At 44.2% G+C, this 27494-nt stretch overlaps 1 protein-coding gene across 1 annotated transcript in view; it reads right to left on the bottom strand.

Moving 5' to 3' along the window:
* Positions 1–275: 275 nt before the first annotated feature.
* The window catches only part of KCNK13 (potassium two pore domain channel subfamily K member 13), an 89522-nt gene continuing 62303 nt past the window's right edge, over positions 276–27494 (bottom strand). Inside the window, exon 2 of the mRNA XM_008518524.2 lies at positions 276–2328. Coding sequence (XP_008516746.2) covers positions 1436–2328 — 893 coding nt within the window. The 3' untranslated portion in view covers positions 276–1435. The remainder of the gene's footprint in view (positions 2329–27494) is intronic.

The raw sequence follows: 27494 nt of genomic DNA, 5'->3' as shown, positions 1-27494 counted from the left end.
GTTCTTGTTCCTAGCATGGACGTTTTAAATGCTTGGGAGGTCATGTAACAGACTTGTGACAATCCGAGAAGGCAGAACTGAAACAGATTAGACAAGAGAAGCCACATTTCATTATCTGGGCTAGAATCTTTCTCCATTCAAGTATCGAAGATGATGCTCATATCTCTAAAGTTTAATTTCCTGCTTCCTTTTAATCTGAGCACAATAAATGCCTATTTAATGAGGTACTCCCTCCACACCCCCACTGTTCATAATGAGCACTCATGTAATCTCAGTTAATAAAATGAGGATTTATTAAATTTTCAGTTCTAATAAATAGTCAGCCATTATCTTTGCAATGGGCCCCAAGCCCTGGTAAAAATGAAATGGAACCTGTGACCATTCAGAGGGAAGATGTTCAGAGAGATATATATATATATATATATACATATACATATACACATATGCACACACACATATATATTGTTTTTTTGCTGAGGAAGATTTTGCCCTGAGCTAACATCTGTTGCCAATTTTCCTCTTCTTTGCTTGAGGAAGATTCGCTCTGAGCTAACACCTCTGCCAATATTCCTCTATTTTATATGTGAGATGCTGCCACAACATGGCTGACGAGTGATGTTGATCCAGGCCTGTGATCCGAACCCGTGAGCCCGGGCCACCGAAGTGGAGTGCACCGAAGTTAACCACTAGGCCACTGGGCCGGCCCCCTCAGCTATATTCTTTAGTTACAAAAGTGAGCCTCCCCATCACCTTACTGCACTTAAAGGCTGGAAGCCGAATTTAGTTTTCTTACCACACAGAGGTCCACAGACACCTTAGCCACGCATTAAGATCTGAAAAATAAAAGAAGGGAAAAACAAAAGCAGAGGCGCAGGTATAAAAAGTAGAATAGATGGTTTCCATGTCCACAGCACTGCGAAGAAATCTGCTCTGAAGGAAGCCCAGAGTCCAGGCCCATTCTCCAACGTTTTCTGCTCTTTTTCAAAGGGGCCGCGAGAGGCAGTGGATTCAGGCATTCAGAGTTCCAGAGGAAAATTAGGACCTTCAGGACTTTTATTTCCAAAGGAAGAACAGAGCTGCGAGAAATCCAGGCTTCCATAAACCCTCCCTCTCGTAGGCAGTTAAAACCCTGCAGCGAGGTAAGTAAAGAAACAGTGCAATGTCTTAGACTGCTTTTGTGGTTCATTTTTAAAATACTGAGTTTAGTCGTAAATAATAAAAATAAACAGAAAGGTATTGAGGCTCAGGTTCCCGCAGCCCTGAAAGGTGGCTGTTTGTTGGAGCCAAGAAGACGAGACTTCTAAAGCTGGACTTGAGGAGGCCAGAAGGAGCAGCTCCAGGATGAACCCAGCCATGGCGCAGAGCCGAACTGAATGACAGTCCCCTCATCGCCCACTCTCCCCTAGGCCTCCATGCCAGCGTCCGCTCCTTGCTCCTACCTGTCCCCACTCGTCTCTGCTAGCCTGTTGTTCATTATCGCAAAGGCTCCTACGCCCCCTGAGAATTCATTGTCCCGGGACACCATGCTGCTCTGGTGGGGGCAGCCGTTGGCCGTTTCAGATAGCTGCTTCTGGAGGATGGCCATCGAGACCTTGTTGGCTGCTAAGAAGTCCTTCATGGAGATCATCTCCCCCGAGAGACGCCGCCCATCCGTGTCACTCTCCATCACCCCATCCGTTTCTATGGAGATGTTGCACCGTGTCTGGACATTGCCTGGCATCACCACGTTGCTCCGTGACCACAAGAGATTTCTTTGGCATTGTTGGCAGCACCCGCCATCTATTTTCCTTAGAATCCAGTTCACAGACTGTTTGATGAGGATGGAGATGACATTGAACAAGGAGTAAATGCAGCAGACACCCATGAGGATGAAGACAAAGTTGGCAAAGCGGTAGAGGCCTTGGCTATCATACTGGGCGTTCTGGCTACTGACGAGGTCCCCAAAGCCAATGGTGCTGAAAGCTACAAAGCAGAAGTAGAGTGAGTCAAAGTAGCTCCACCCTTCGATGGAGGTGTACATGGCTGATGCGCAGCAGGAGATGAGAAGGGAGGCCATGCACAGGATCAGCATGACGTAGTACACGGAGGGCTTCCAGCCAGCCAAGCTATCCACCTCCAACTTCCCTGGGTTCTTCAGGCTCGCCGGGGGCAGGGTCCCTCGTCTCTGGAGCTGCCGCTGGTGGCATGATTTCATGATGTAGGCAATGACGGTGATCAGGCGCTCCAGGAAGAGGTTGAAGAACAAGATGGTACTGGCGCACCCAATGAGGCCATAAAAGATCAGAAAGACTTTTCCTCCTACTGTTGCTGGAGTCGTCATCCCAAACCCTGCAAGAGACAAAAATTAGAGAAGAGTGAGGGAGGTCTGTGCTGTGAATGGGTTAAGATCTTGGCTTTGATGGCTGGCAAAGGACCTAAAGAAATAGTTTCATAAAAGCTCTCAGTCCTAGCCTTTCTAGGAGTGAGAGGGAGAATTCTCACTCCCTTTTGAAGACATTAAGTGTTGATCAGAGCTGCCCTGCTGAAAGCCCATATGGTGCCATTGTGCAAATCAGAAAAAGGTACCTCTTCCTCAGGGTGGATACAGCCAGAGAAAAATGGCTTGGTGATGAGAATGGCGGCTGGATTCCAGCCTCCCCTCCTGACTCTGCTAGATGTCCTTGTACAGTACACAACCTGAACAACCATAATCAACAGACATTGTTCAGACAGATAAACAAAGGCTCATCCAAAGAAAGGCTTATACAGACTCACTGGAATTCATTTATTCCATGAACACTTATTGAGTGCCCTTCCAGGAACTGGGGATAGAAACACAGAAAGGACAGATCTGGACCCCTCCCTCATGAAACTCTAGTCTAGTGAGGTGACTGCAATATCGTGTGATAAGTTTTGTGCTGTGATAACTGTTGTGTGTTGTACAGGGTCCTATGGGTGCTGCTAAGAGGGGAACTCATCTCAGACTTGGGGTTCTGGGGAGACTAAGCAGGGCCTGAAGGCTAAAAAGGAGTTAGGCAAGCAAGGAGGAGGGGTGTGTGTGTGGTGGTGGTGGTACTGGTGCTGGTGGTGGTGGGGGGGGGTGGGGGGCGCTGTTCCAGGCAGAGAAACAGCATGTGCCAGCCTATGTAGAAATGAGAAATTTGCTTAAGTCTTTCCCATCTTTTAAACAAAATTCTTATGTTTTGGGAGTGAAACTCAGTGTTGGTATCGTCCAATAAAATAGAAAACGTCTCTCTTGCCTTTGCCTCTTACTGTTTGCAATTTCCACCTTCTTGACCTTTCTACCCATGCACACAGACATGTTACTAAGAATACCGATTGCAGGACAATGGGCGTCACTAAGAAAAATGAGAAACAGAAAAGAGCACTGATACATTCAGCATTTCTCACTGAGGGGCCCTGAGGGTCAGCCCACCCTGGGCGACATGGGCTCCTTCCAAGCAAATAATTCTGTAACCATGAGAAGTTTGATTTGTTTGAGGGAACGGACATCAAAGTCACTCTGAATACAAACATATTCAAAAAAAGTACTGAGCATGCCTCCCCAGGTTCAGTTTCTTATTCAGAACAAACCTTCTTGGTTCCATTTTTTCTTTAGTATCAAGTTCAGTTTCCTAACTTGGGCTGCATCATTGTGAACTCAAGGACTCATCCATTATCTTCTTTCCTGAGAATACCCTGCTTGTCCCCAAGACAACACTTTTCTCTGTTGCCACAGCTCGGCCCGTGGCTGCCTCCCAGTGCACTCTGGGAAGTGGTCAGATGAGACCTCGTGGTGTGTGGGCTCCTGCGATTCTGATCTCCTTCTCTCCTCAGGTGGAGCCAAGGGGCCGCCTTTCCCCAACACCTAGATGTGCCTACTGTGTTACCATTTAGCTTTCCAATTAAATTCAGTTTTCCTTTCTCAGCACACAAGTGTCTACATTAGGGCAAGAAATTAACAGCCTAGACCCAAGAGACTGGAGGAAGATACTGATTGAGCTTTTCAGCTGGGTGGGATGGAGTGGAATGGGCAGGATGATTTGCTAAGGAAGGAGTGAGGGACCAGGAATAATTCCACCGGGAGTAACTGTGATGGCTCTTAATGGCAGAGAGAAAAATCATACCATAATCTCTTCTCTGAGAACTCTTGCTTTCAAAATCAAAGGCCCTCAGCATCTCTTGGCAGTGGAGGTTTATTTGGTATCTAATATCATTTATTAGGTATCTTCGTTATGTAAATAAATACTTTGCCTTTGCTGGGTTTTCTCTTGTTAGTATCTTTATTACTATCCCCAAGCTCAAGTTGAAATGAGGGGGTTGAAGGAGTGGAGAATTAAGAAAAATCTTAGTGAGTTTGAGCTGAGAGCAATGTCTTTTTCTTCCCAGTCCAAAGAAAACTGAGGACTACTCGAAGTATCGAGTAATTCGTCCCTGATTATCAAAGGACGTTGGGGCACCTCGTCTGGCTCAGTGAATTCCTGGAACCAGTAAAGCTTGTGAACATTTCCTCATTGAGAAGATAGAAAAATGGGAGCTGGAGTCCTTGCCCCAAAGCTGTGAGGGCACAGGGGCAACGCTGCTGTCTTCATTGGAAGCAGAACTGAGGCGACACAGGAAAAAGGAGAAACACTCATCTGGGGCTGTTTATTGACCCGACTATATTCCAGAAACTGGATAAAGTTATCGAAAATGAGGAAGGCCCAGAAATAATAAGAGGGGTGTGTGTGGGAGGGTAGGAGAGGCACTTGTCCACAATCAGAAGATAATTTTCTCATGGAGCACAGGATTCAAATGGACGAATGTTTTCTTTTCCAAAACCTTCCTTTCTGACCCCAGAGGTGACTTGATTATTTTACTCTTGGAGACAAGGGCAGCAGGAAATGTCAGGAGTAGCTCTCAGCCAAAGGTAACAGCAATAATTTCCTGAGCACCTGTTAAGTTGGTGTTTGGTCACATAAGGGTGACCGAGACAAGGTCCTTGACCTGAAGGAGCCCAGCAGGCAGGCTGGGACAGACAAACTGCTATCTACAAAACAAGCCATAGGGAGTCAAGGGCCAAAATAAAGGCATGATGGAGTTGTCTTGGCTTCTGGGTCCCCACTGCAGTCTCACTTGAGGTGAGTGACTTGGGCTCACACCGGTGAAGCCAGCTGACAAGCTTGATATGCTGATTTTTCCAAAGAATGGGACTCCCAGTGATTTTGCAACATGTTGCAGGGACTTAAGATTTCTAGATTCTATCTTGTTTATTTGGTTTTAAAACCTTCAATTTTATTAAAGAAAGGATAATCCATGACATTTGATTACCTACTGTATTTGATTGATCACTGTCCTCTTTTCAATCAGCAAAAATAACAGAAAATGGCACAAATGTGGCCTTCATGGAAGCAGCGGGGGACAGCCTCCTGATGTTTGAAGTTAAAGGGTTTCCACAGTGTTTACTGTTCTCAGAGCTTAAAGGTGTGTAAATTAACAATGCAGGCTTTTTCATAGAAAGCCTCCCAGTTTTTGAGCCCCCAAATGCTGAGCACTAAGGATGCCTGGGATTGGGGATAATAAGCCTCAGGGTCCTCCTTGGTGGAGGAAAAGGACACAGGCATTGTCAGAAGTCTGCCCTCTGCCAGGTGTGACTGCCTCCTCACACTGCTGGGGAGCTGGGTATCAATTACTAGTCTATTAGCCCCATTTGACGAATGAGAAAAGAATACAGAAGCTAAGTAACTTGCCTAAAGGCGTAAAGCCAGAACTAGAACCTAGATTTGTCTTGCTTCCCAGGCCTGAGTTCTTTCCACTTGACTATGTTAAGTGGGTGCAAGCCACTGTCAGGTGTACACAGCTTAAATAGAATTGAGGGAGGAAAATCAACCAAGCGTCAACAGTTCTATGTGTCACATAGACACCCAGTCCACAGTGGCCAACCAATATGGTACCAAAATCAGGGGATTGGCTGCATTCAGAAGCTGAAACTTTACAATCTTCACTTATTAAAACACACATTTCTGAATGTATTTGCTCCTCTTCCAACAGGTGATGTAATTAAATCAGTTTAAAAACCTGTTACGCCCCATGCATTTCGGTCTCCCTGGATTTCAGAGGCACACAGATGAAACTGATTGTCACAAGTGGTGCATTTCAATACAAAATTTGTTCCCTATGCTTCAAGTCTGAAGTCATCTGATTTGTGTCCAGCCCCCGAGTCTAGGAGCACATGAGCTAGCTGATTGGGGACCAAGGGCACACGAGTTTGGTTTGGAGGCCAAGGAAGTTCACCTGGCAGTCTACTTTGGTCTAGCTCCCATAAATCATTTCAGATCTGTTTTAATGTGACTATAACCCCTAAGGGTGCTCCTGGGACCAAACTAGGCTCCCTCTTGTCCTTGGGGCCCGGAATGAAGCAACCAGGGACTGCCAGGGTCCCAGTCAACCCCAATGGTGTCCTTCATCAAGACCATGAAGATTATCAAAAGAGGAGAGCAGGCCTGCAGTCTCCCAGTCTTTTATGTATATGCTGTCGACTACATATTCTTTTAACAATTTAATCAAGGTAAGAAATTTAAAATCTTTGCATTATGATAGTTTTTCAAACATACACAAAGGTAGAGAGAATACTATAATAAACCTTTATTTCCAAGTTTCAGCAAATGTCAACATTTTGCCAACCATGTTTCTCCCATCCAAGCATACCAACTTTATTTGCTGGAGTATTTTAAAGTAAATCCTAGACAGCATGCCATTTCATTCATTTATAGTGATGCATCTGTAATTGATGAGGACTTTATTTTCCCAACTCAACCACTATGCCATTATCACAACTAACAAAATAACACTAATTCCTTAACACCAATAATGCCCAGTCCACATTCAAATTTCTCAAAAATATCTTTTTACTAATGATCCCAATGAATCAGGATCCTAATAAGGCCCATGTGCTGTATCTTTTAAGTCATTGATTTGTTGAGTAAATGTGTCTTGTAGACTTCAATCAGAATTCTTCTAGAAACATTTGAAAAAAACACAAATGTATATTACAAGAGTGACCTCAGATGCAGGGGAAAAAATCTCAAACTGCATGGGGACGTATAAATTGGCACAAACTGTGCAGAAAGCAATTTGGGAATAGGTATCAAATATCTTAAAAATATTTATATCTTTTTCTCTGGCTTTTTGTTTTTAGGAATACATCCTCCAAGTTATCAGAAATGTGACAAGTTACGTACACTGATGTTAACCATGTCTTTACTTATAACAATGAAAATCCTCAACGAGCTAAATGTCACGTAATAGGGAAATGACTAAATAAAGTAGCCATTAAAATGAAGTCATTAAAATGATATATACAGAGTTCTTAATGACTGGAGAAAAGTGGGAAAACAGCAGAGCTAAAGTGTGTCTGCAGAATGACTCATGCCTGGCCCATGGGGCATCCTCATTAAATATTTGTTGTGAAGGAACAAACTTTATAAAATATTTTTATGCAGCTATATACATATCGTAGCAGTTAAGATGTTTTTGACTATCAGTTAACAGCAAATCATAAACAGAGGTGGCTTGAACATGAAGGGGATGCATTATCTCATAGAACACGAAGTTTAGAGATAAGGAGCTCCAGGGATGGTTAACTGGGTGGCTTTAGAACATGGTCTATGACCCCAAACCATTTCACCTTTCCGGTCCTGGCCCCATCAACATGGTGGCTAGTTCCTCTCATGCCCACAGTTCAGGCATCACCACCTCACATGCCAGTGTCCAGGGCCAGAAAATGTTGCGTTCCTGTCTTTATAAGAGCAGAGAATCCTTTCCAGAAACCTCCTGGCAAAATTTCCATTATATATCATTGATCAAAACCAAGTCACATGCCCACTTGTCAAACGAATTATCTACAAGGGGAATGGGTCAGGACTACCCGAGTCCCTGGGGGAAAAGATGGACCCCAGAACTGACAACGTCTGCCAAAATATACACAGAAAAAACAACATAAAGGGAAAGAGGCAAAATTCTTAATCAGGTTAAAATCAAAATTCTTAATCACCCTCGATTTCAGGGTGGTGATAAGATGGGTAATTTAATTTTTCCCTAATGTTTCGTATCATTACTGTTAAACAGAGAAAAATATGTTAAAATATTCTGGAAGCTTTCCTCAGATTGCAGGCAAACACTTGCTCAGAAGCAGCATCCCTCTTGATTCGTTCTTCTCAATACACTGAGAAATCAAAGCTTGACTTGCATATACGGTTTCTTATGAAAATCTTTTTGATTTGGAAATTTTAAGCCTCTTTGTGTATGATGAAACTACAGAGGAGTTGGGTGGGTGTTTTTTTTAAAAGACCCTCCAATTAGGATGGAAAAAGGAGGCAAGAACAGATGCCACGGATTATCCTTGGGAGCATGTGGGCGATGGGGAGGAGGTTCTTAAGGACAGAAGACTCAGAGGGTCAGTGGAATGTACACCCGGGGTTCTCACCAGGACGCTGTATTTACTCAGATTACGGAAACACACTGTTAGAACTGAGAGGGACTTCACAGCCTTCTAGTCCAAGCTTTTCATGTTACAAGGGGGGTAACTGAGGCACCAGCAAGCCAGGTAATCTTCATAAAGAGTGGCGGCTTGGTCTGAATGCAGGTTCCCCGTCTAGACTGCCCTCCTTTCCTCTTGTTGTCTGTAGTAAACTGTTTCCAAAGATGATTTAGAGCAAACTGCTCCCATCCTTGTAAACACTTGCTGTCCTATGGCGAGTTGAAGCTATTTCCCTTCCCCTTGAATCCTGAATGACCTTGAGACTTGCTCTGACCAACTGAATGTGGTGGAAGTGACGCAGGCTTAGACAGTAGAAGCCTAGTAATTTCGTTTTTCTCTCTTTGGACTCCTGAGCCACCGTGTAAGAAGCGTGACCACTCAGTTGGAGTGAGCGGCCCAGCCATTCCAGCCATTCCAGCCTCCCCAGATGCTGAGTGAAGCCGTCTTGGACATTCCAGCCCCAGTCAAGCTCCCAGCTGAATGCAGTTGCATGAGCTACACCAGCTGATAGCTCATGGACCCGAAGAACCACCAGCTGAGCCCAGCAGACCCACAGAACTGTGAGCAATGCCCGTGGTGGTTGTTTAAGCCACTAATTTGAGGAGGTTTGCCACATAGCAATGGATAGTAAAATGTCTTCTTTCTGGGACTTGCCACTTTTTCAACAGGCATCTCCTCCCCTCTATTTCTCTGCCCCTCCAGCTCCTCCCTCCATTCTTCAGTGACAATTCGGTGCAAAGGACTTAGCGGAGCTTCAAGAGGAGGCCTGCAAGGGACTTGGAATTTAACGGAAATTTACCTGTAAATCAAGCAATTTGTTGAACCTGCTTGATATTAAGGAACAGGCACAGCTGAGGGCCTTGGACGGGTGGGATAAAGAGGGCATTCTACAGTTGATACACATTTGGGTTATTTCCAGTTGGCGCTATTATGAATAGTGTTTCTATAAACATTCTGGTACATGTCATTTGGTGAACATATGTACACATTTCTCTTGGATACATACACTTAGGGGTGGAATTGATGACTCATAGGATAAGCATATGTTCAGCAAAGTGGATGTACCAATTTACCCTGCCCTCATCAATATCTGAGAGTTCTAGTTCCTTCATATTCTTGCCAATATTCATTTTAACCATTCTGACGGGTACACAGTGGTTTTAATTAGCATTCCCTTGATGCCTAATAAAGTCGAGCATCTTTTTATATGTTCTGTGGTCATTTGGGCATCCTCTAGAACCTCTTCAATTATTTTGCCCGTTCCCTTTTATCTTATTGACTTCTAGGTGACAGCAAAACAATGAAGCTCCAGGCCTTGAGTGCTGCCTTGAATGTACGACACAGAGACAACACAGAACCCTAATGGGAAATGTGGGCTAGAGTTAATAATAATGTATCAATATTGGCTCATCAGCTGTAAGTGGTGGCTCCCAGCCCACATTCTCACCACCCTCCCTCTCCCCACAGCAGCCTCTCAGCCCCTTTGTAGGATCCTAGAGCTTCCAGAAATCCAGTTTGAAAGCCAAAGACCTGGAGAATATTGGTGGCCCTCTCACCTTTCATGGTTTTCCTTAGATGTATGATGTTGTAACAAGAATGACGCATGGCCAGGGCACACTAAATGACAGAATCGTATAAGACTTAAGAAATAAATGTATTAATAATATCATAATATATGTTCTTTCCCAGTCTGTACCTCTTTCCAATAAACTCGTTAAACTTCCTATGTGTTACAGAATGAAGGTTGATGTCCCCACCAAATTCACGTGTTGAAACTCTAGCCCACAATGTGATGCATTAGGAGGCGGGGCCTTTGGGAGGTAAAGAGGATTGGATGAGGTCCTGACAGTGGAGCCCTCGTGATGGGATCAGTGGTCCATGAGTCACCAGAGAGAGCTTGCTTCCTCTCTCTCTCTGCTCTCTGCCACGTGAGGATACAAACAAGTCAGCAGTCTGAAACCTGGGAGACGACTCTCACCCGGAACCCAACTGTGCCGGCACGCTGACCTAGGGCTTCCAGCCTCCAGAACTGTAAGAAATAAATTTCACTAATTGATTATTAGTCTATGGTATCTGTTACAGCAGCCTGAGCTAAGACGGTATGTTACTATTCTACCATCATGTACTCTGCATTACTTAGAATTTCCTGGAAACATTTGGCAAACAACCTCACGCTTGCTATGAACATTAGCTCTAGGGACCAAAGCTCCCTACAGAAAATCAAGTTCTTCTTTCTCTTTCTCCCTTCTTCCCTTCTCTTCTAGTTTCCTTCCCTCCTCTTTTCCTTCTTTCCTTCCATTTCTTTAATAGTCTTTAGAGACCCACCACTCAAACCTCATTCTTTTTAGAGGCACCTTTTGGGCTGTGTCTAAATGAATCACTGCTCTGTAATAAACTATTCTTTGAGGGGGCTCTAAAGGGGGCCTTTTCTTAAAAACATTTAATTTTGTTAATTTTAGTTCCAGAAAGCAGTTATAACTTTCTTTTGCCCAAAGCCAGCAGAGAACCCATTTCAGAAAGCATTGTGACGCTCGTGGCACAAATGGAATTGGTGTAATAATTTAACTGCCAGAAGAAATGTTTGAAAGTATATAATACAATGGCATTTTAGCTAGTCGTGGGGAAAGAAAGGGCTGATTCATTGGAATTTACTTTCCCTCTGAGGGAATGAACACTGAAGACAAACACCCCCCAAGAACTCAAGCTGTTAACCCAAATCCGAGGGTTTTCAGTAAGATACTTCAAAAAATGGAAATGTGAAGTTAGAGTCAGAGAGCAAGTCTGAGGCGCCCAGTCAAACCAGAATCCAGGTTCACCCTGAATCTGAGGAGCTTCCTGTCAATCACACTTTTACGCTGAGTGGGGTCAGATTTGGTGGCAAAAACATGTGGCGGGAAAAGGGCAAAGTCATTGTTATCCACTGGGGAATGGAAAGACGAACGAGCAGCTGCACATTCAGACACTGAGGAGAATGGTTAACCTCTCAACTTCATCTCGGAGACTGTCCTATCTAAGTGTACTCTCACCGGAGCCTTTCTGGCCTTGACCCAAAAGGATTTTCTCCTCATGACCTCATTTCTAGTTTTAAAGTCTTGACCTAATTTACTCTTTTCCTCCTTAAAATTGTTCTACACCTCTACCTTTCTCTTCTCTCTAATGTACATCTGAAGCATCCTTTCTCCTTGAGAAGTCACCTGTGTTCTTTCTCTCTGCTTAATCATTCATTCAGCAAACATTTATTGAGAGCGTCCTTAGTGTCAGACACTGAGGTAATTGTTATCAGTAAATAAGACATCACCTCGCAGCTTCCTTCAATTCTATTTCTTCCAGGATTTGCACTTTCTTTTCCCACCAGTTTCTGCTTTGTTGCCTACATTTTTCACCTGTTTATTGGCCTTTTGTATTTCTTTTGTGACTTCCTCTTCATGGCTAGTCCATTTTCCTGTTAGGGTATTTATGGTTTTTCTAATTGATTGGTGAGTGCTCTTCATATATTTTTAAGAAAATTAACTTGTCATCTTTTATGTATGTTGAAATATTTTTTCCAATTTATATTTGTCTTTTATTTTTACATAAATGTTTTGTTGCTATGTTGCTATGCTGAAGTTTATGTAGGAAGTTTACGTAGGAAGTTCTTATGTAGGAAAATCTCAATTTTCATCAGTCTCCTTTTGTGGCTTTTGGCTTTGGGAGTCACAGGGAGAAAAGTCCGTCTCTATCCTAAGAATGTAATAGTAATCACCTATGGTTCTAATTTTGTGTGTGTGTGTGTGTGTGTGTGTGTGTGTCTGTGTTTTGGAGGAAGATTAGCCATGAGCTAACATCTGCCACCAATCCTCCTCTTTTTGCTGAGGAAGACTGGCCCTGAGCTAACATCCATGCCCATCTTCCTCTACTTTATATGTGGGATGCCTGCCACAGCATGGCTTGACAAGCAGTGCCATGTCCTCACCCAGGATCCGAACCAGCGAACGCTGGGCTGCCCAAGCAGAATGTGTGAACTTAACCACTGCGCCACCAGGCCAGCCCCTGGTTCTAATTTTTAAAAACAATTTAATAATTATTAAGTTAATAATTAATTAATTTAATTAACTGTAGGGATCTAACACTTTAAAAATAGTTTTTCTCAGCACCATTTTTAATTGAAATTTTTATTGAGACAATTGCAGATTGATGAGCAATTGTAAGAAATAATACAGAGAGAGCCTTTTATACTTTACTCAGTTTTTTCCCCAATGTAATATTTTGCAAAACTATATTGTAATCTCACGACCAGGATATTGACATTGATACAATCCACGATCTTATATTTCCCCTGAATTACTTCTATTTGTGTGTATGCATTTAGTTCTAAACAATTTTGTCATATGTGTAGGCTCTTCAGCACCATTTTTAAATAGTCCACTCTTTCTCCACTCTCTTGAAATGTCACTTTTATCAGAGGCAAATTTCTCACATTTGTTTCTGGATTCTGTATTTTGTTCCGTTGATCTGTCCATACTGGGACTGGTACCAAAAACCTAAACAGGTTTCTTTTTTTAACATCTGTGAAGACTCTTCCCTCTTCCTTCTCCCCTCTTCTCTTCTTCCTCCTTTCTCCTTTTTCTTTTAAAAACTGCCCAGCTTATTTCATGTCCAATTTTTCTAATGAGCTTTAGAATCATTTGGTTAAGTTCCAGGAGAGAATTCTGGATTTTGATTGGTGTCACCTTATTTAGAGAGATTCTCTTGTGGAGAAATGACATCCTTACCACATAGAGTTTTTCCACCAGGAACACAGTGTACCTCTCTCCATTTATAGAAATCTTCTAAAAATGAGCCTTAGTAGAATTTTGTAATTTTTTCTTATGAATCCTACACAAATCCTGTCACACTGATTCCTGTTTCATAGCTTTTGTAGATGATGTGAATGGAGCCTTTCCCTCTACCATATATATTTTCTGTTTTTTTGTTTTCCTATTGATTTTTTAATTGTAGTAAAATACACATAACAAAATTTACCATATTAACTACTTTTTTTAAAGATTGGCACCTGAGCTAACAACTGTTGCCAATTTTCTTCTTTTTTTTCTTTCTGCTTTTTCTCCCCAAATCCCCCCAGTACATAGCTGTATATTTTAGTTGTGGGTCCTTCTAGTTGTGGCATGTGGGACGCTGTCTCAGTGTGGCCAAACAAGTGGTGCCATGTCTGTGCCCAGGATCCAAACCAGCGAAACCCTAGGCTGCCACAGTGGAGCGTGCGAACTTAACCACTCAGCCATGGGGCTGGCTCCAATATTAACTATTTTAAAGTATAACTCAGCAGTATTAAATACATTCACAAGAGAGCAACGTCAGCATCATGGTAGGGAGAGTTGTTCCCTCTGTCTCTCCCCTCTAAGTTACAACTAAATGGACATTCATTTAACCAACAGGGGATTTCCTACACAGCACAACAGAATGCCTGAGAGATCCACACAGCCACACATCTGAAAGTGGGTGGACTGGATCCCTGAGAAACAGTGGAACTAGGTGAGTGGATCCCCCCACTCCCTGGCAGCAGCAATCCAGGTTGTGGGTCCTCACAAAGCAGCCTGTGCGACTGCAAGAGGAGGTAGGGCCAGCCCAGCCTGGGTGCAAACGCTTTCAGAGTGGTAGCCCCATGTGTGGGAGCTCTCACCATGCCATGGTGGCCTCACCCTTGGAAACACTCCCCACCAAGCACAGCAGCTCAGCTGAACTACCAGCAAGCACAGAGCCAGCCTGCGTGAAAGAAAGCACCCCTCCCACCCAGTGCAGCAGCACAGCCTGTCCCCTGTGAGCAAAGCAGGGGGCCCTGCCTGCAACCCTCCAGGAGAGCACAGAGGCCCTGCCTGCGAACACATGTGCGACCCCACAAGCAGCTGTGGCCAGCCTGTGCAAACACAGAGCAGTCCTACTGGCACAACATCCAGCAGGCAGGATCAAAAAACACAGGTCCTGGCCCCCTAGCAGTGGCAGGTGGAATCTGTGACCTGACTCTACCACAATGCACCCACAAAGGATCAATTCATCAAATACCGTGAAGAAATAGAGGAATAGTTTAGAGCAGAAGGAAAATGACAAGTCTCCAGAAACCAATTCCGAAGTCACAGAAATTTACAATCTAAATGACAGAGAATTCAAAATAGTTGTCATAAAGAAACTCAATAAATTATAAGAAAATTCAGAAAGACAGTTCAATGAGCTCAGGAATAAAATTAATGAGAGAAGGAATACTTCACCAAAGAGATTGAAGCCCTGAAAAAAAACTATACAGCAATTCTGAATATGATGAACACAATCAATGAGATTAACAAAAAAAAATCTAGAAACCATAAAAAAATTGAGCTGACGTTATGGAGGAGAAAATAAGTGACCTAGAAACAGAAATCTAGAAATGCTTAAGGTGGAGGAGAAGAGAGAACTAAGTTTTTTTTTATTTATGAGGAAGATTGGCCCTGAGTTAACATCTGTTGCCAATCTTTTCAAAGCCCCCCAGTACATGGTTGTATATTCTAGTTGTAGGTCCTTCTGGCTCTGCTATGTGGGACGCCACCTCAGCATGGCCCAATGAGCAGTGCCATGTCTGCGCCCAGGATCCGAACTGGCAAAACCCCAGGCCATGGAAGCAGAGCATGCAAACTTAACCACTCAGCCACAGGACCAGCCCAACAGGTGCCAATCTTAAAAAAATTTAAGAAATACAAAAGAATGAAAGTAGACCATTATCTTATACCATACACAAAATTAAATCAAAATGGATTAAAGACTAGAATGTAAGACCTGAAACCATAAAACTCCTAGAAGAAAATATCGGCAGTATACTCTTTGACATAGGGCTTAGAAGCATCTTTTTGAATACCATGTCTACTCAGGCAAGGGAAACAAAAAACAAATGGGACTATACCAGATTAAGAAGCTTCTTGCAAGGCAAAGGAAACCATGAATAAAACAAAAAGACAACTCAGCAACTGGGAGAAAATACTTGCAAATCATATATCTGACATAGTTAATTTCCAAAATATATAAAGAATTCATACAACTCAACAACAAATAAACAAACAACCCAATCAAAAAATGGGCAGAGGATCTGGACATTTTTTCCGAAGAAGATATACAGATGTCCAATAGGCACATGAAAAGATGTTCGATTGGCTAATTATTAGGAAAATGCAAATCAAAACTACAATGAGATATCACCTTACACCTGTCAGAATGGCTATAATTACCAAGACAAAAAACAACAAATGTTGTAGAGGATGTGGAGAAAAGGGAACCCTCATACACTGCTGGTGAGAATGCAAACTGTTGCAGCCACTATGGAAAATAGCATGGAGATTTCTCAAAAAATTAAAAATAGAAATACCATAAGATCCAGCTATCCCACTACTGGGTATTTTTCCAAAGAACCTGAAATCAATAATACAAAGAGATTTATGCCCCCCATGTTCATTGCAGCATTATTTACAGTAGCCAAGATGTGGAAGCAACCCAAGTGCCCATCAACTGATGACTGGATGAAGAAGATGTGGTATATACACAATGGAATACTACTTAGTCAGGAAAAAGAGACAAAATTGTCCCATTTGCAACAACATGGATGGACCTTGAGGGTATTATGTTAGGCGAAATAAGCCAGACAGAGAAAGACAAACACCTTATGATTTCACTCATATGTGGGAGATAAACATATAGATAAAGAGAACAGATTAGTGGTTACCGGAGGGGAAGGGGGTTGGGAGGTGGGCAAAAGGGGTAAAGGGGCACATATATATGGTGACAGATAAAAACTAGACTATTGGTGGTGAGCATGATGCAGTCTATACAGAAACAGATAAATAGTAATGTATACCTGAAATTACATGTTATAAACCAATATGATCTCAATAAAATAATTTAATAAAATAAATAAATAATTAAAAATGAAAAAAAAAATACATTCACAATGTTGTACAACCATCACCACTCTCATTTCTAGGACTTTCTCATCATCCCAAGGAGAAACTCTGTACCCATCAAACACTAACTCCCCATTCTCCTCTCCTCCAGCCTGTGGTAACCTCTAACCTACTTTCTGTCTCAAGGAATTTGCCTGTTCCAGGTCTCTAGCATCAGTGGAATCAGACAATATTTGTCCTTTTGTGTCTGGCTTCTTTCACTTAGCATAACGTTTTTAAGGTTCATCCATGTTGCAGCATGTATCAGAACTTCATCCCTTTTTATAGCTGAATAATATTCCCGTGTATGGATATACCACATTTTATTTAACCATTCATTGTTGATGGACATATGGGTTGTTTCTATCTTTTGGCTATTGTGAATAATGCTGCTATGAACATGGGTGTACAAGTAACTGTTTGAGCCTCTGCCCTCAATTCCTTTGGATGTATACCAAAAAATAATATTTAACATATTTCACTACCGATTATTAGCAGCATATGGCAGGAGGAAGGTATTACATTTCTAATTAGAAAAAAATATTAACATACCTCCCCAAGAAAAATCTAAAACCAAAAGCAAAACATATGTACCCATCCTTCAAGACCCCTGCCAAATGCCTTTCCTGCTCCCCGCAGGCCCTGGCCGCACTGTGACGGCTGCTGATGGACTCCTGTGCATTCGTAGGTGAGCTCAGCACATACCAGGCACCCAAAACTTTTAAATTTAATTGTTAATAAAAAATTGATTCTCTGTGCTTTCGAATCTTCCAGATGAGTTTCTTTGCAAGGCAAAAAGGAGTGGTTAGAGTAGGTGCAATAGAGAGACTCTTTCAACTTCACCAAAGTGACTTGAGGCCAACGAGGCAGAATCGATCTGAAGTGGCAGGTTACCCCATTAACATCTAGATGCTTGTTATAGGCCTGGTAACACACTGGGAATATACTGCTCTTCTGCTTTCCTCACAAGTCGTTTCTCTTTCTAAACGAGGTGTTCTTATCTTGGTGTGTCCTGAAGGCCTGGGTTGGCTTCCTGATCAGTAGTTCTTCATATTCTGTTAGGTTTTAAGTTCCTTAAAAGCAGAGTCTTGTCCTGCAATCCCCTCCTTACACATACGCACACACATACACACACACACGATAGTAAGAACACTGACTCTGGAATCAGACTGTCTGGGTTCAGATCTGCACTCCATCACTTTCCCAAGGACACTCAGCTAGAAAGGGATCCTGGTAGGATTTGAACCCAAGCAATTTTTGATCTCTATCTTAACCTTGAGCAAATTATTTAACCTATGCCTCTGTTTCTTCATCTGTAAAACAGGATAATAGCAATATCTTCCTCATTGGGTTTTTGTGTAGATTAAATGACCTAATACAGGTAAAATGCTAGAACAGGGCCTTAGAGTTCTATGAGTCAGCCCGTTATAAGGGGAGCTGTTACTGATGTGTGTGGTGGCATGCACACTGTCTTCCACACAGTGTTTGCTAAGTAACGCTTTCTGTGAACTTGGATTTTCATTGTGCACCTTGGGAAAACTCCTTATGTAAGCACAATGGCCTAATCACATGGAGCACAACACCCTGCCCTCCCGCCCTCACCATGGTGCCTGGAATATCATTTCCATTTGTATGCGCTGGGAGCCAGCCATCAGTAACAGACAGTGCACAGTGACCCACGCTGTCCACTGCCTGGCTGTGCACTGAGTCCTCAGGCCCCATTTCTGATTTCTGCCCTAAACAGAAAGGCCATGGCTGTGCTGGTTGAGGGTTTCAGGAGCTCCCAAACGTGCATGCCTCCAACAAGGGGCCCACCAGCTCCCACAAGCCCAGCTGGAAAAGCTCCAGTGTCAAGGCCTTCCTTGGATGGCCTGTCCCAGTGTGTGGTTATCTTGCTTTGTAGGCTGTTTGCATGTCTCCCCAAAGAGAACATAAGCTTCTTGAAGGCAGGGACCCTGTCTGTTACGTTCACTGCTCTATCTGCAGCACCTAGCCCAGAGCAGCCATGAGGTTGCTGTTTGGTGAATACTTGGAAAGAAAGAAGGCAGGTGGGCAAATCACCAGCTCCCTCCTCCACCCCACCCACTCACCCACTCCTGCCTCAAATGCTGGGCTCCAAGAAGCCTTCCCTGATTCTCCAGCCCACCAGAGAAGCGCTACCGCCGTGCATGGCTCTCATCTGACTCTACACCCCTGCAGAGCAAACAGCCTGAATTTCTCCACGTATTGTTTCCTTACTCATTGTCTTATCTTTTTCTCTAGTTCTTGGGAGCCAAGAAAAACAAATGTGAAAACAAGACTGTAAACTATTCAAAATTGGGACTGTGCCCATCTTTGTGTCATACCCTTGTCCTTCTGGTTCCCAGTGGCTGGCCCGGCACTAGCACTGTGGTCAAGGCATGGGTCAAATCTTGACTACTTCCTTTTAGGAGCTCTGACTTAGCCCACTTTCCCCCCCATCAGGGATGTATAATAAACAAATAACCTTTGCTCTCCTACCTCTTTCCCTGATGGACGCAGGCTGGGCAGGCATGTTAGTGGGGCAGACAGAACATTTCCAGTCTGGCTCTGGTATATTCCCACAGCTTCTCACTTGAGGTCCCTGGGGCTCCGGGCAACCTTCTCTCCGGGCCACTGACAGGTCTGCTCCAGCTGCGGTCACGGCCCTTCTGCTCTGAAGTCAGGCTGAAGGCTTGTTCAGCTCAGTCCAGGGCATGGGACCAAACCTGAAGGACTTCCCAGGGTGGGAGTGGTCGATCACCACTGCCATCTGATCCATAGCAAAAACAAATGAGTTTTTTTTTTGGTTACAGTCTGCCTGACTCCTAAGACTGGACAACTCTAATGGGATAGAAAGGGCCAGCGAAGCAGACTGCTCATCCAGAATGAGTCTTGGTTCAGTTAATATCCTGGTTAACTGAGAATTACAATGGATAGTAGACACGTGCGCAATTATCAAAGTTTATCAAAGTTCATCAAAATGTGTTTATCACATGAATTCTGCCAGATTATATTTAAAACTATTTTTGATGGTTCAGATGGCATTTCAGATTCTTGCAGTACATCAGAATCATTAAAATGAGCACAAATTATTTTGAAACAGCACTGGTGGGAGTCTCTGATTATATGAGATTTCTCACTGCTTGATATCCAGTAAATGTGCTTTTTACTTTTTTTGGTACACATAATAAACTCTATCCAGAATCCAAACATACACATTTATGCAATATGAAAAGGCATAACCACCGGACTGGAGTCAAATACAGCAGACTGGAAAGATGCCCCCGAGATGTGGTCAGGGCTGAAAGAAGCCCCCCTGGGGTGAGAGAGGAGAGGAAACATGCTGCACTGTGAGGCAGCGGACCACCGTGCAAAGAGCACAGACTCACATCCTGCCTCTGCCACTCACACACATATCTTGGACATGGAATTTAACCTCCCTGTGCCTCAGTCTCTTCATCTGTACGACGGGATGATAATAACAATACCTACCCCACAAGACTGCTGGTCAGATTAAGTGAAATGAAGTATTTGATGCACCCACCAGCCTCCTTGTTTTACACCCTCATGTGCATCCCCCATATTCCTTGAATAGTTTAGTCCTTGGCTCTTAGTCATCAGTCTCGTCATATTACTCCTGTCACAATTCTAGGTGGTTTCAATATTCATATAGAATAGATGATCCTTATGACACCCAAGCATGGCCTCTCAATTCCTGGACCTCCTCCTTTGGCATATTGAATCACTTTCTTCATTTGAGTTCCAAGACACAAGTCTCTTCTGTTCTCTTCCTAACTCATTGGTTTCTCCTTTTCAATCTCCTTTGCTAGATCTGTTTCATCTTTCTGTCTTTTAAGTGTCAGAGTGCCCCAGCCCTTAGGTGTGGAGCCTCTTCTCCACTCGATATTCATTCTCTTGATGATTTCATCTGGTGTCACGATTTTAAGTACCATCTAAACACTGATGTCTTCTAGATTTCATCTCTGGTTTGAACCTTTCTCTTGAATTCTAGACTTATATATCCAGCTGCCTATTTTGTTTTCCCACTTAGATATGTAATAGTGATCCCCCAAATTAACAGGCCCAAAATGGAATTCCCAACCTTCCCCTCCAACTTGATCCACTTACAGTCTTTCCTATTTCAATAAATAGTAACTTTATCTTTCTAGTTGCTCAGGCCCAAATAGTCATTCTGGACTCCTCTTCTATTCCTCTGACACCTCCCATCCAATCTGAAAAGAATTGTGTTGACTCTCCCTTCCAAAATATAGTCAAAACCCAGCCTTTTCTCATCAGCTTCCCTGCCATCACCTGGGCCCAAGATATTCTTGTGTCTTCCCCAGATTCTTGTTGCAGCCTCCTGACTGGTCTCCATGCTGCTGTCCTTACACATCCTATAGCAGCCGGAGCTGCCCTTCTGAAATATGTCAGATCACACACTCTATGGCCCCAAACCCTCCAGTGGCCCCCATTCACCTGGCACGAAAACCAAAGTCCATACAAGAAGCCACAAATCGGACGCAATGTGCCCCCTCCCCAGTTCCACCTCTGACTTCTCCAACGCCTCCACTGTTCACTCCCTCTGCTCCAGCCACAATGGCCACCTTGCTCCTTCTGTATCCCAGGTCCGCTCCCATACCTCTTGCTCCCTCTGCTTTGCCCCAAGATAGCGGCCAGGCTCACCCCTTCACCTCTTTCAGGTCTTTGCTCAAATGCCAACTACCCTATTTATAATGACAACCCCCACCCAGAACTCCCATCTCTCTTTCCAGCTTAATTTTTTTCCCAGAGCACTTATCACCATGCAATATCCTGTGTGGTTTACATTTTTATTTGTCTTATCTTGTTATTCCCCATTAGGATGTTAGTTCCATGAGGATATTTTTACAAAAATTATTGTGGTAAAAAACACATAACGTGAAACCTACACCCTTAACACATTTTTAAGTGCACAGTACAGTATTGTTAACTACATACACATTGCTGTGAGCAGATCTCTAGAACTTTTTCGTCCTCCATGACTGAAACTCTATACCCATTGAATGGCAACAGCCCTTTTCCCCTCCTGCCCCATCAGTCCCTGGCAACCACCATTCTACTTTCTGCTTCTATGAGTCTGGTTACTTTAGATGCCTCACATAAGTGGAATCATACAGTACTCGTCTCCTTGTGGCTGGCTCATTTCACTTAGCGTACTGTCTTCCAAGTTCACCCATGTTGCAGTTTATCGCAATATTTCCTTCTTTTTAAGGCTGAATAATATTCCATTATGTGAATATACACATTTTCTTTATCCATTCATGCACTGATGGACATTTGGGTTGCTACTGTGAATAATGCTGCTAATGTGAATAATGCTGCTTTGTACATGGGAGTGCAAATATCTGAGATCCTGATTTCAATTCTTTTGCATCAATACCCAGAAGTGGGATTGCTGGGTCACATGGTAGTTCTACAGGACAGGGATTTCTGTCTATCTTGTTCATTGCTGTATCCCCAGTGCCTAGGACAATGCCTGAAACACAGCAGGTGCTCAATAAATGCTATATTTTTATATGTAAACACTGTACATGGCCTGATTAACTTCAACTCCTCTGGTACAGCTTCTGCAATCATTCTTACAGTAAGTTTTTCAATGCAACATCCCACAGGAAAAGGGCTTGCTAAGTAAATTAAACAGGGTGAGCAACTGTTCAATGGAAAATAATGAAATTACCTAAGAGAGAATAAGTGGTTTTCAAATGTCCTCAAACTAGAAACAACCATTTATGTAAACAGTTGATGACTTTTTAATAAACCATCCTTATTGGTGACTTTGGCAGTTCTGAATATTCGAATGATTCTGCTTAACGCCTCTTGTTATTATGGCCGTCAGCACAATGGCAGTGGAATGGGGCTGACCAGGAACCAGACTGCAGGCTGGGCTAGGCTAGGGAAGCCCTATGGCTGAGAACATGGAATTGTGGGTAGGAGAGCATGGCATTGTGGGTGGGGGAGAGGCATTGTGGGAAAGGGAGCGGGAATTGTGGGTAGGGGAGTACAGCATTGTGGGCAGGACAGTGGGCACTGTGGGTAGGACAGTGGGCATTGTGGGTAGGAGAGCACAGCATTAGGGTGGGAGAACATGGCACTGTGGTAGGAAAGCCCACTTGCAGTGTTGGCAGAGATCATTCAGGACTGTTGGCAAGGGTAGGAAACGCCCATGACTTCCGACCAAAACAAAGAGAACCTGGCCTAATTATGGCCAGGTAGAAGCAAAGTACAACAATCCTGGCAGAATACAGGGCATAGGGTTAAATCAGAGACGAGGGACCAGGTAGACGCCAGAACCCAAATGGAACTAACCACATCAGGTGGCAGGGACCATGCGAGGACCCAACCACCATCACCTGGTGACCCCAGGACAGAGGCTGTTTGCCCTCGCTCTAAGCACCTTCCATGGTGGGCAGATAAGGGCTGCCAGGTGCCTCGGTCCTTGGGAGAAAGGCTGGAGCAGAGGGCATGTGGCTGGGGCTGGCACGCCCGAGGAGACCTCACTGCTCCTTAGTCTTCTTCCCAGCTCAGAGGCCTGCAGCCTGCAGCCCATGTTTCCTCCCACAATCCCCCTTTCAGTTCTGACGACGTCAGATGGAGGACCTTAAGTAAACAGGGACTTTATCCATACCACGATATTCACTGAACGCCCACTGTGTGCCAGGCCATGTGCTACGTTCTGAGTTCATGAAGAGGAAGTAGACGTGCATCCTGCCTGCAAGTGCAGTGGGGAAGATGGAAACATAAGCAATGGTATTTATTGAACACTTACTAGGTGCTGAGTTCTGAGCTTTACCTGGATTATTTTACCTAATTTTTAGGAGCCCATGAGGTAGCTATTACTGGATTTATTATTCCCATTTTACCCTTGAGACCTATGGAGGTGAAATAAACTGCCCAGGATCACACAGCTGATAAGAGGCAGAGCCAGTATGAGAAATACAGGCTTTCTGACTCCAACGCCAGTGCCCTAATTGCTAAACCCTGCTGACTCTTGGGATGCTAAGGGGTACAGTGGGGCAACACCTAACTCTGACTGGGCTCAGGGGAAGGCCACTGGAGGGGCATCAGGGACGTCAGAGAAGGCTTCCCCTGGGAGGTGGAAGATGCCTGAGCTTAGTTGTCTAGGTAGAGTGACGGGTGAAATATTCCAGGCCAAGGAACTCCCAGTGCATGGGAAGGGGCTTGAAAAAGAGCGTGGTGTGCCCAGGAAAGTGCCAGCAGGCTGGGGATGGAGAGGGAAGCTGGGACAGAATGTCAGGACCCAGATGGGGCCCTTACTATGATGTAGGCCAGCATGACCTTGTGCTGCAGATCTTTCAGGACTCAGAAACTTCCAGAATGAAACCTCCTCGAACAGGGAATCCATGTGTCAATTAAAATGGGTTACTAATGAGGCTCTGCCAGCCATAGGCTTCCTTAAAGATGTTCCTGTCAGCATGTACACTTGAGAGTGGAAACCTGCCTCCCTGTGCATCAGACAGATCTGCCCTGATGTGGCTAGCTCCAATATTTTTCTAGACTTTGTAGGTTGGGTGTCTTGTGCTTGAAGGACTTGGAGGGGTGAATTGGGGATCTCACCTTTAATGGGAGACATGGTGGTTGAGCACATGGGCTCTGCAGCTGGACTCCCTGGTTTTGAAACCTGGTTTTGCTACTTGTTAGCTGCGGGAATTTGGGCAAACTACTTAACTTTGTTCCTCAATGTCCACAAGGAAGAGCCGCACAAGCTCTGTTTATCAGCCAGCCCACTGAACCCAGAACAGGGGGGTAAGGAGGACAGAGAGGACGCAGATAAGCTCCATCCCCCACCTCGCAGACCTTATGCCTGCACGTTCTCCAAAACATGCTAGATGAACCTGGGAGAAGGGCAGGACCGCAGGGAAACAAAACCTTACCCTGAACTGCCCTTGAATGAACTTCTTTTACCTCCTACTCGTCACCACCCAATCTTTTAAAAGTTTGGTAGTCTACACTTGCTGTGTAGGAAAGATGACTTTCCTAACTGGTCCTCCGTTCATGCCAATTTGGCTTCTGCCTCCACTGCTCTTGGATCGGCCAGCAACTCATTTTGAGTCCTCACCCTTCTTACCTGTTGCAACTGCTCCGTTGACCTCTTTATGGAAACTCTGCCCTTAGCTTGCAAGGAACCACTGGGTTCTTCCCCTGTTTCTCTGGTCATCTCGTCGTTGGATCCTCCTTCTCTACCCAACCCATGGAAGCTGGTGTTCTCAGGAATGTCAACACTCTGCTCTTTTCTTTCTTTTTTATTCTTTTGCTTTTCCTGAATTGTTTCTCCTCTTTGCCTGCATCCAACTATCCCAGAGAAAATAGAAGCCATCAGCCCAGAACTTCTCAAGAAACCTACACACTTCCCTGCTTCCACACCCTTCTGTCTTTCTTTCATGCACCGTGGATGAGGTGTCCCTCCCCCTACCTTAGGTTAATCCTGCCACCTGTGCCTATCCCCTCCTGTCTCCTAAGGGATGCTGCTTCATTAATTATCTCCTCCTTTTCCTAAATCTTCCGTTCTCCTTTCCTAGACCCCATTCATTCCAGCCCCGGAATATTTCTCCAGTCCATCACTGCCACATCCCTGGTCCAGGACATCATCTCTCTTGCCTGGGTACCACCAGTCTTGTCCTACTCCTTATTCCTGCTTCAAACCCTACAGTTGTTCCCCCGTGCCCTTGGGATCAAGTCCAAATTCCTCACCTGGTCTGGTCCCTCTCTGCTTTTCTTTCTTTCTTTTTTCTTTTTTTTGAGGAAGATTAGCCCTGAGCTAACTGTTGCCAATCCTCCTCTTTTTGCTGAGGAAGACTGGCCCTGAGCTAACATCCATGTCCATCTTCCTCTACCTTCTATGTGGGATGCCTACGACAGCATGGCATGCGAAGCGGTGCCATGTCCGCACCCGGGATCCGAACCAGCAAACCCGGGCCGCCGAAGTGGAACGTAGGCACTTAACTGCTGCGCCACCGGGTCGCTCGCCTCTCTGCCTTCTAATCTCATCTCTTGCTCCACCCGTCTCACGCCACACCCCAGCCACACTGAACTACCTGTGATCCCCAAAGGAGCAATGTTCTCCCCAACTTCTGGACTTTAGCTCAGGACTCTTTTACTTATCTACTCATCTATTTGGCTGGATAATTTCTACAGTGCATTTCAAGTTTCGGTTTAGACATCACGATTCTATGAAATCTCTGAGGACTGGGTTATGTGTCCCTCTGTGAGCTCCTATGGACACTCCGGTGGGCAATACGTACACATCCCTGTGGTAGCCCTAATGCTCTGTATTGTAATTGCCGGTTTACTTGTCTGTTTCATCTAGAGATTATAAGCAGTTGGAGGGCTGGGGATCATTGTTACGTCACCAGTGCCCAGCACAAATCTTGGCACACAGTAGCTGCCCTACATGCATTAGTGAACAAAGTTAGAAACCTCTGTCATCCTTTGCTTTCTCCTGTCTCCCTGAACACAACATGTAAATAAGTTCTTTCTCAAAAACGCCTCCTGAATTCTTTCCATCGCCATGGCCCTAATGGTCTCAGTTCTGGCCTTCTTCAGGTCTCACTATGCCTGCCCTGATTGCTTTTCCTCCTGCTGAGCAATAGATAAACCAGGCAAAGCCTTTCCTAACCTCGTCTCTCAGGGGGCAGAGCTGTGACACATCACTGTTATAGCCCTTTTGCAGTGTATCTGCAATTAAATGTGAAGTGTCAGTCTTCTGTATTTGGGAACTCCTGGAGTGTAAGGACTGTGTGTTGTTACTCATTCATCTGTGTATCTTCAGCATCTTACAAGCTGAGTGATGACTACTAAAGCAAGTATGATTTATGGATTGCTCCCTTTTGTGAAAACCTCTATGAGCTTCCTGTTGCTCATAGGATAAAATATAAATTCCTCAGCAGGACCTCAAGGGCCTGCCAGAATCCGGCCTCTCCAAGCTTTCCCCACCACTTCCTGCTGCTCCCTACCACCTGGCAGAGCTTGGGCTCTCCAAAGGCACCATGTCACTCTGCACCTGGGGAATGCTGCCCATGTGCATCCCTGGCCTGCTGTGCCCTCTTCTTGCTGTTCAGGACCTACTTCGAAGGCCACCTTCTCTGTGAAGCCTTGCCCAGCTTCTCCTGACAGAGTCACTTCTCCTCTCCCGTGTCCGGCAGCATTTGTTATCCGTGTGAAATGATCTGTTTACAGGTTATTCTTCCCTCCCTGGACACGATGGCCTTAAGGCCCTTGGGTGCAGGGAGAGACATCCTTCCCAGCCTCATGGCTTAGGGCAGTGATGGATATAGGGCATTATCGCCTATAATGGAGAGGGTGCCCTAAAATGATGTGCATTTTATGGATTAATAGTGCGGTACTGGGGCAGGCACATCCATAAAAGAATAAAGGCTCTAAAAGAGACCCTTATACATCTAAGACTTATGTGTGGTAAAGGGAGCATTGCAAATCAGAGGAGAAAGGAAGCTTCCTTCAGTCAAGAAGGCTGGGAAAATTAGATATTTGAAAAAAAGAATCAAGATCTAACTTAACCTCATGGCTAATCACAGGTATATCAAATAGTTAAATGTAAAAATATCAAACTAAAAATACTAGAGATAAATAAACATAAATATCTCAATGACATATGGATGGAGAGACCTTTCCAACCACAAAGCAACAGAAGAAATCTCAGAAGAAAACACTGTAATAGCTCTGACTGCAAATCAATTTAAAAATATCCCATATATTATAAAAAATAAAAAGCAAGCGACAATCTAAGAAAAGCTATCTGCCACAAATGTTATAAAGTGCTAATATCTTTCAAATATCAAGTGTATGCGAACTGATAAGAAAGACATGAGTGCTCTAGAATATGGGGGAAGGCTGTGTACAAATACTTCTTTAAAAAGGAAATACACGGGCCAGCTCCATGGCATAGTGGTTAAGTATGCATGCTCCCCTTTGGCGGCCCACGGTTTGTGGGTTCACACCCCAGGTGAGGACCTACACACTGCTCATCAAGCCATGCTGTGGTGGCA

This window comes from Equus przewalskii, chromosome 25, assembly GCF_037783145.1.
Source record: "Equus przewalskii isolate Varuska chromosome 25, EquPr2, whole genome shotgun sequence".
Classification (NCBI taxonomy): domain Eukaryota; kingdom Metazoa; phylum Chordata; class Mammalia; order Perissodactyla; family Equidae; genus Equus; species Equus przewalskii.
Note: the sequence above shows the minus strand (reverse complement) of the source record. Positions and strands in the feature narration are given on the sequence as shown.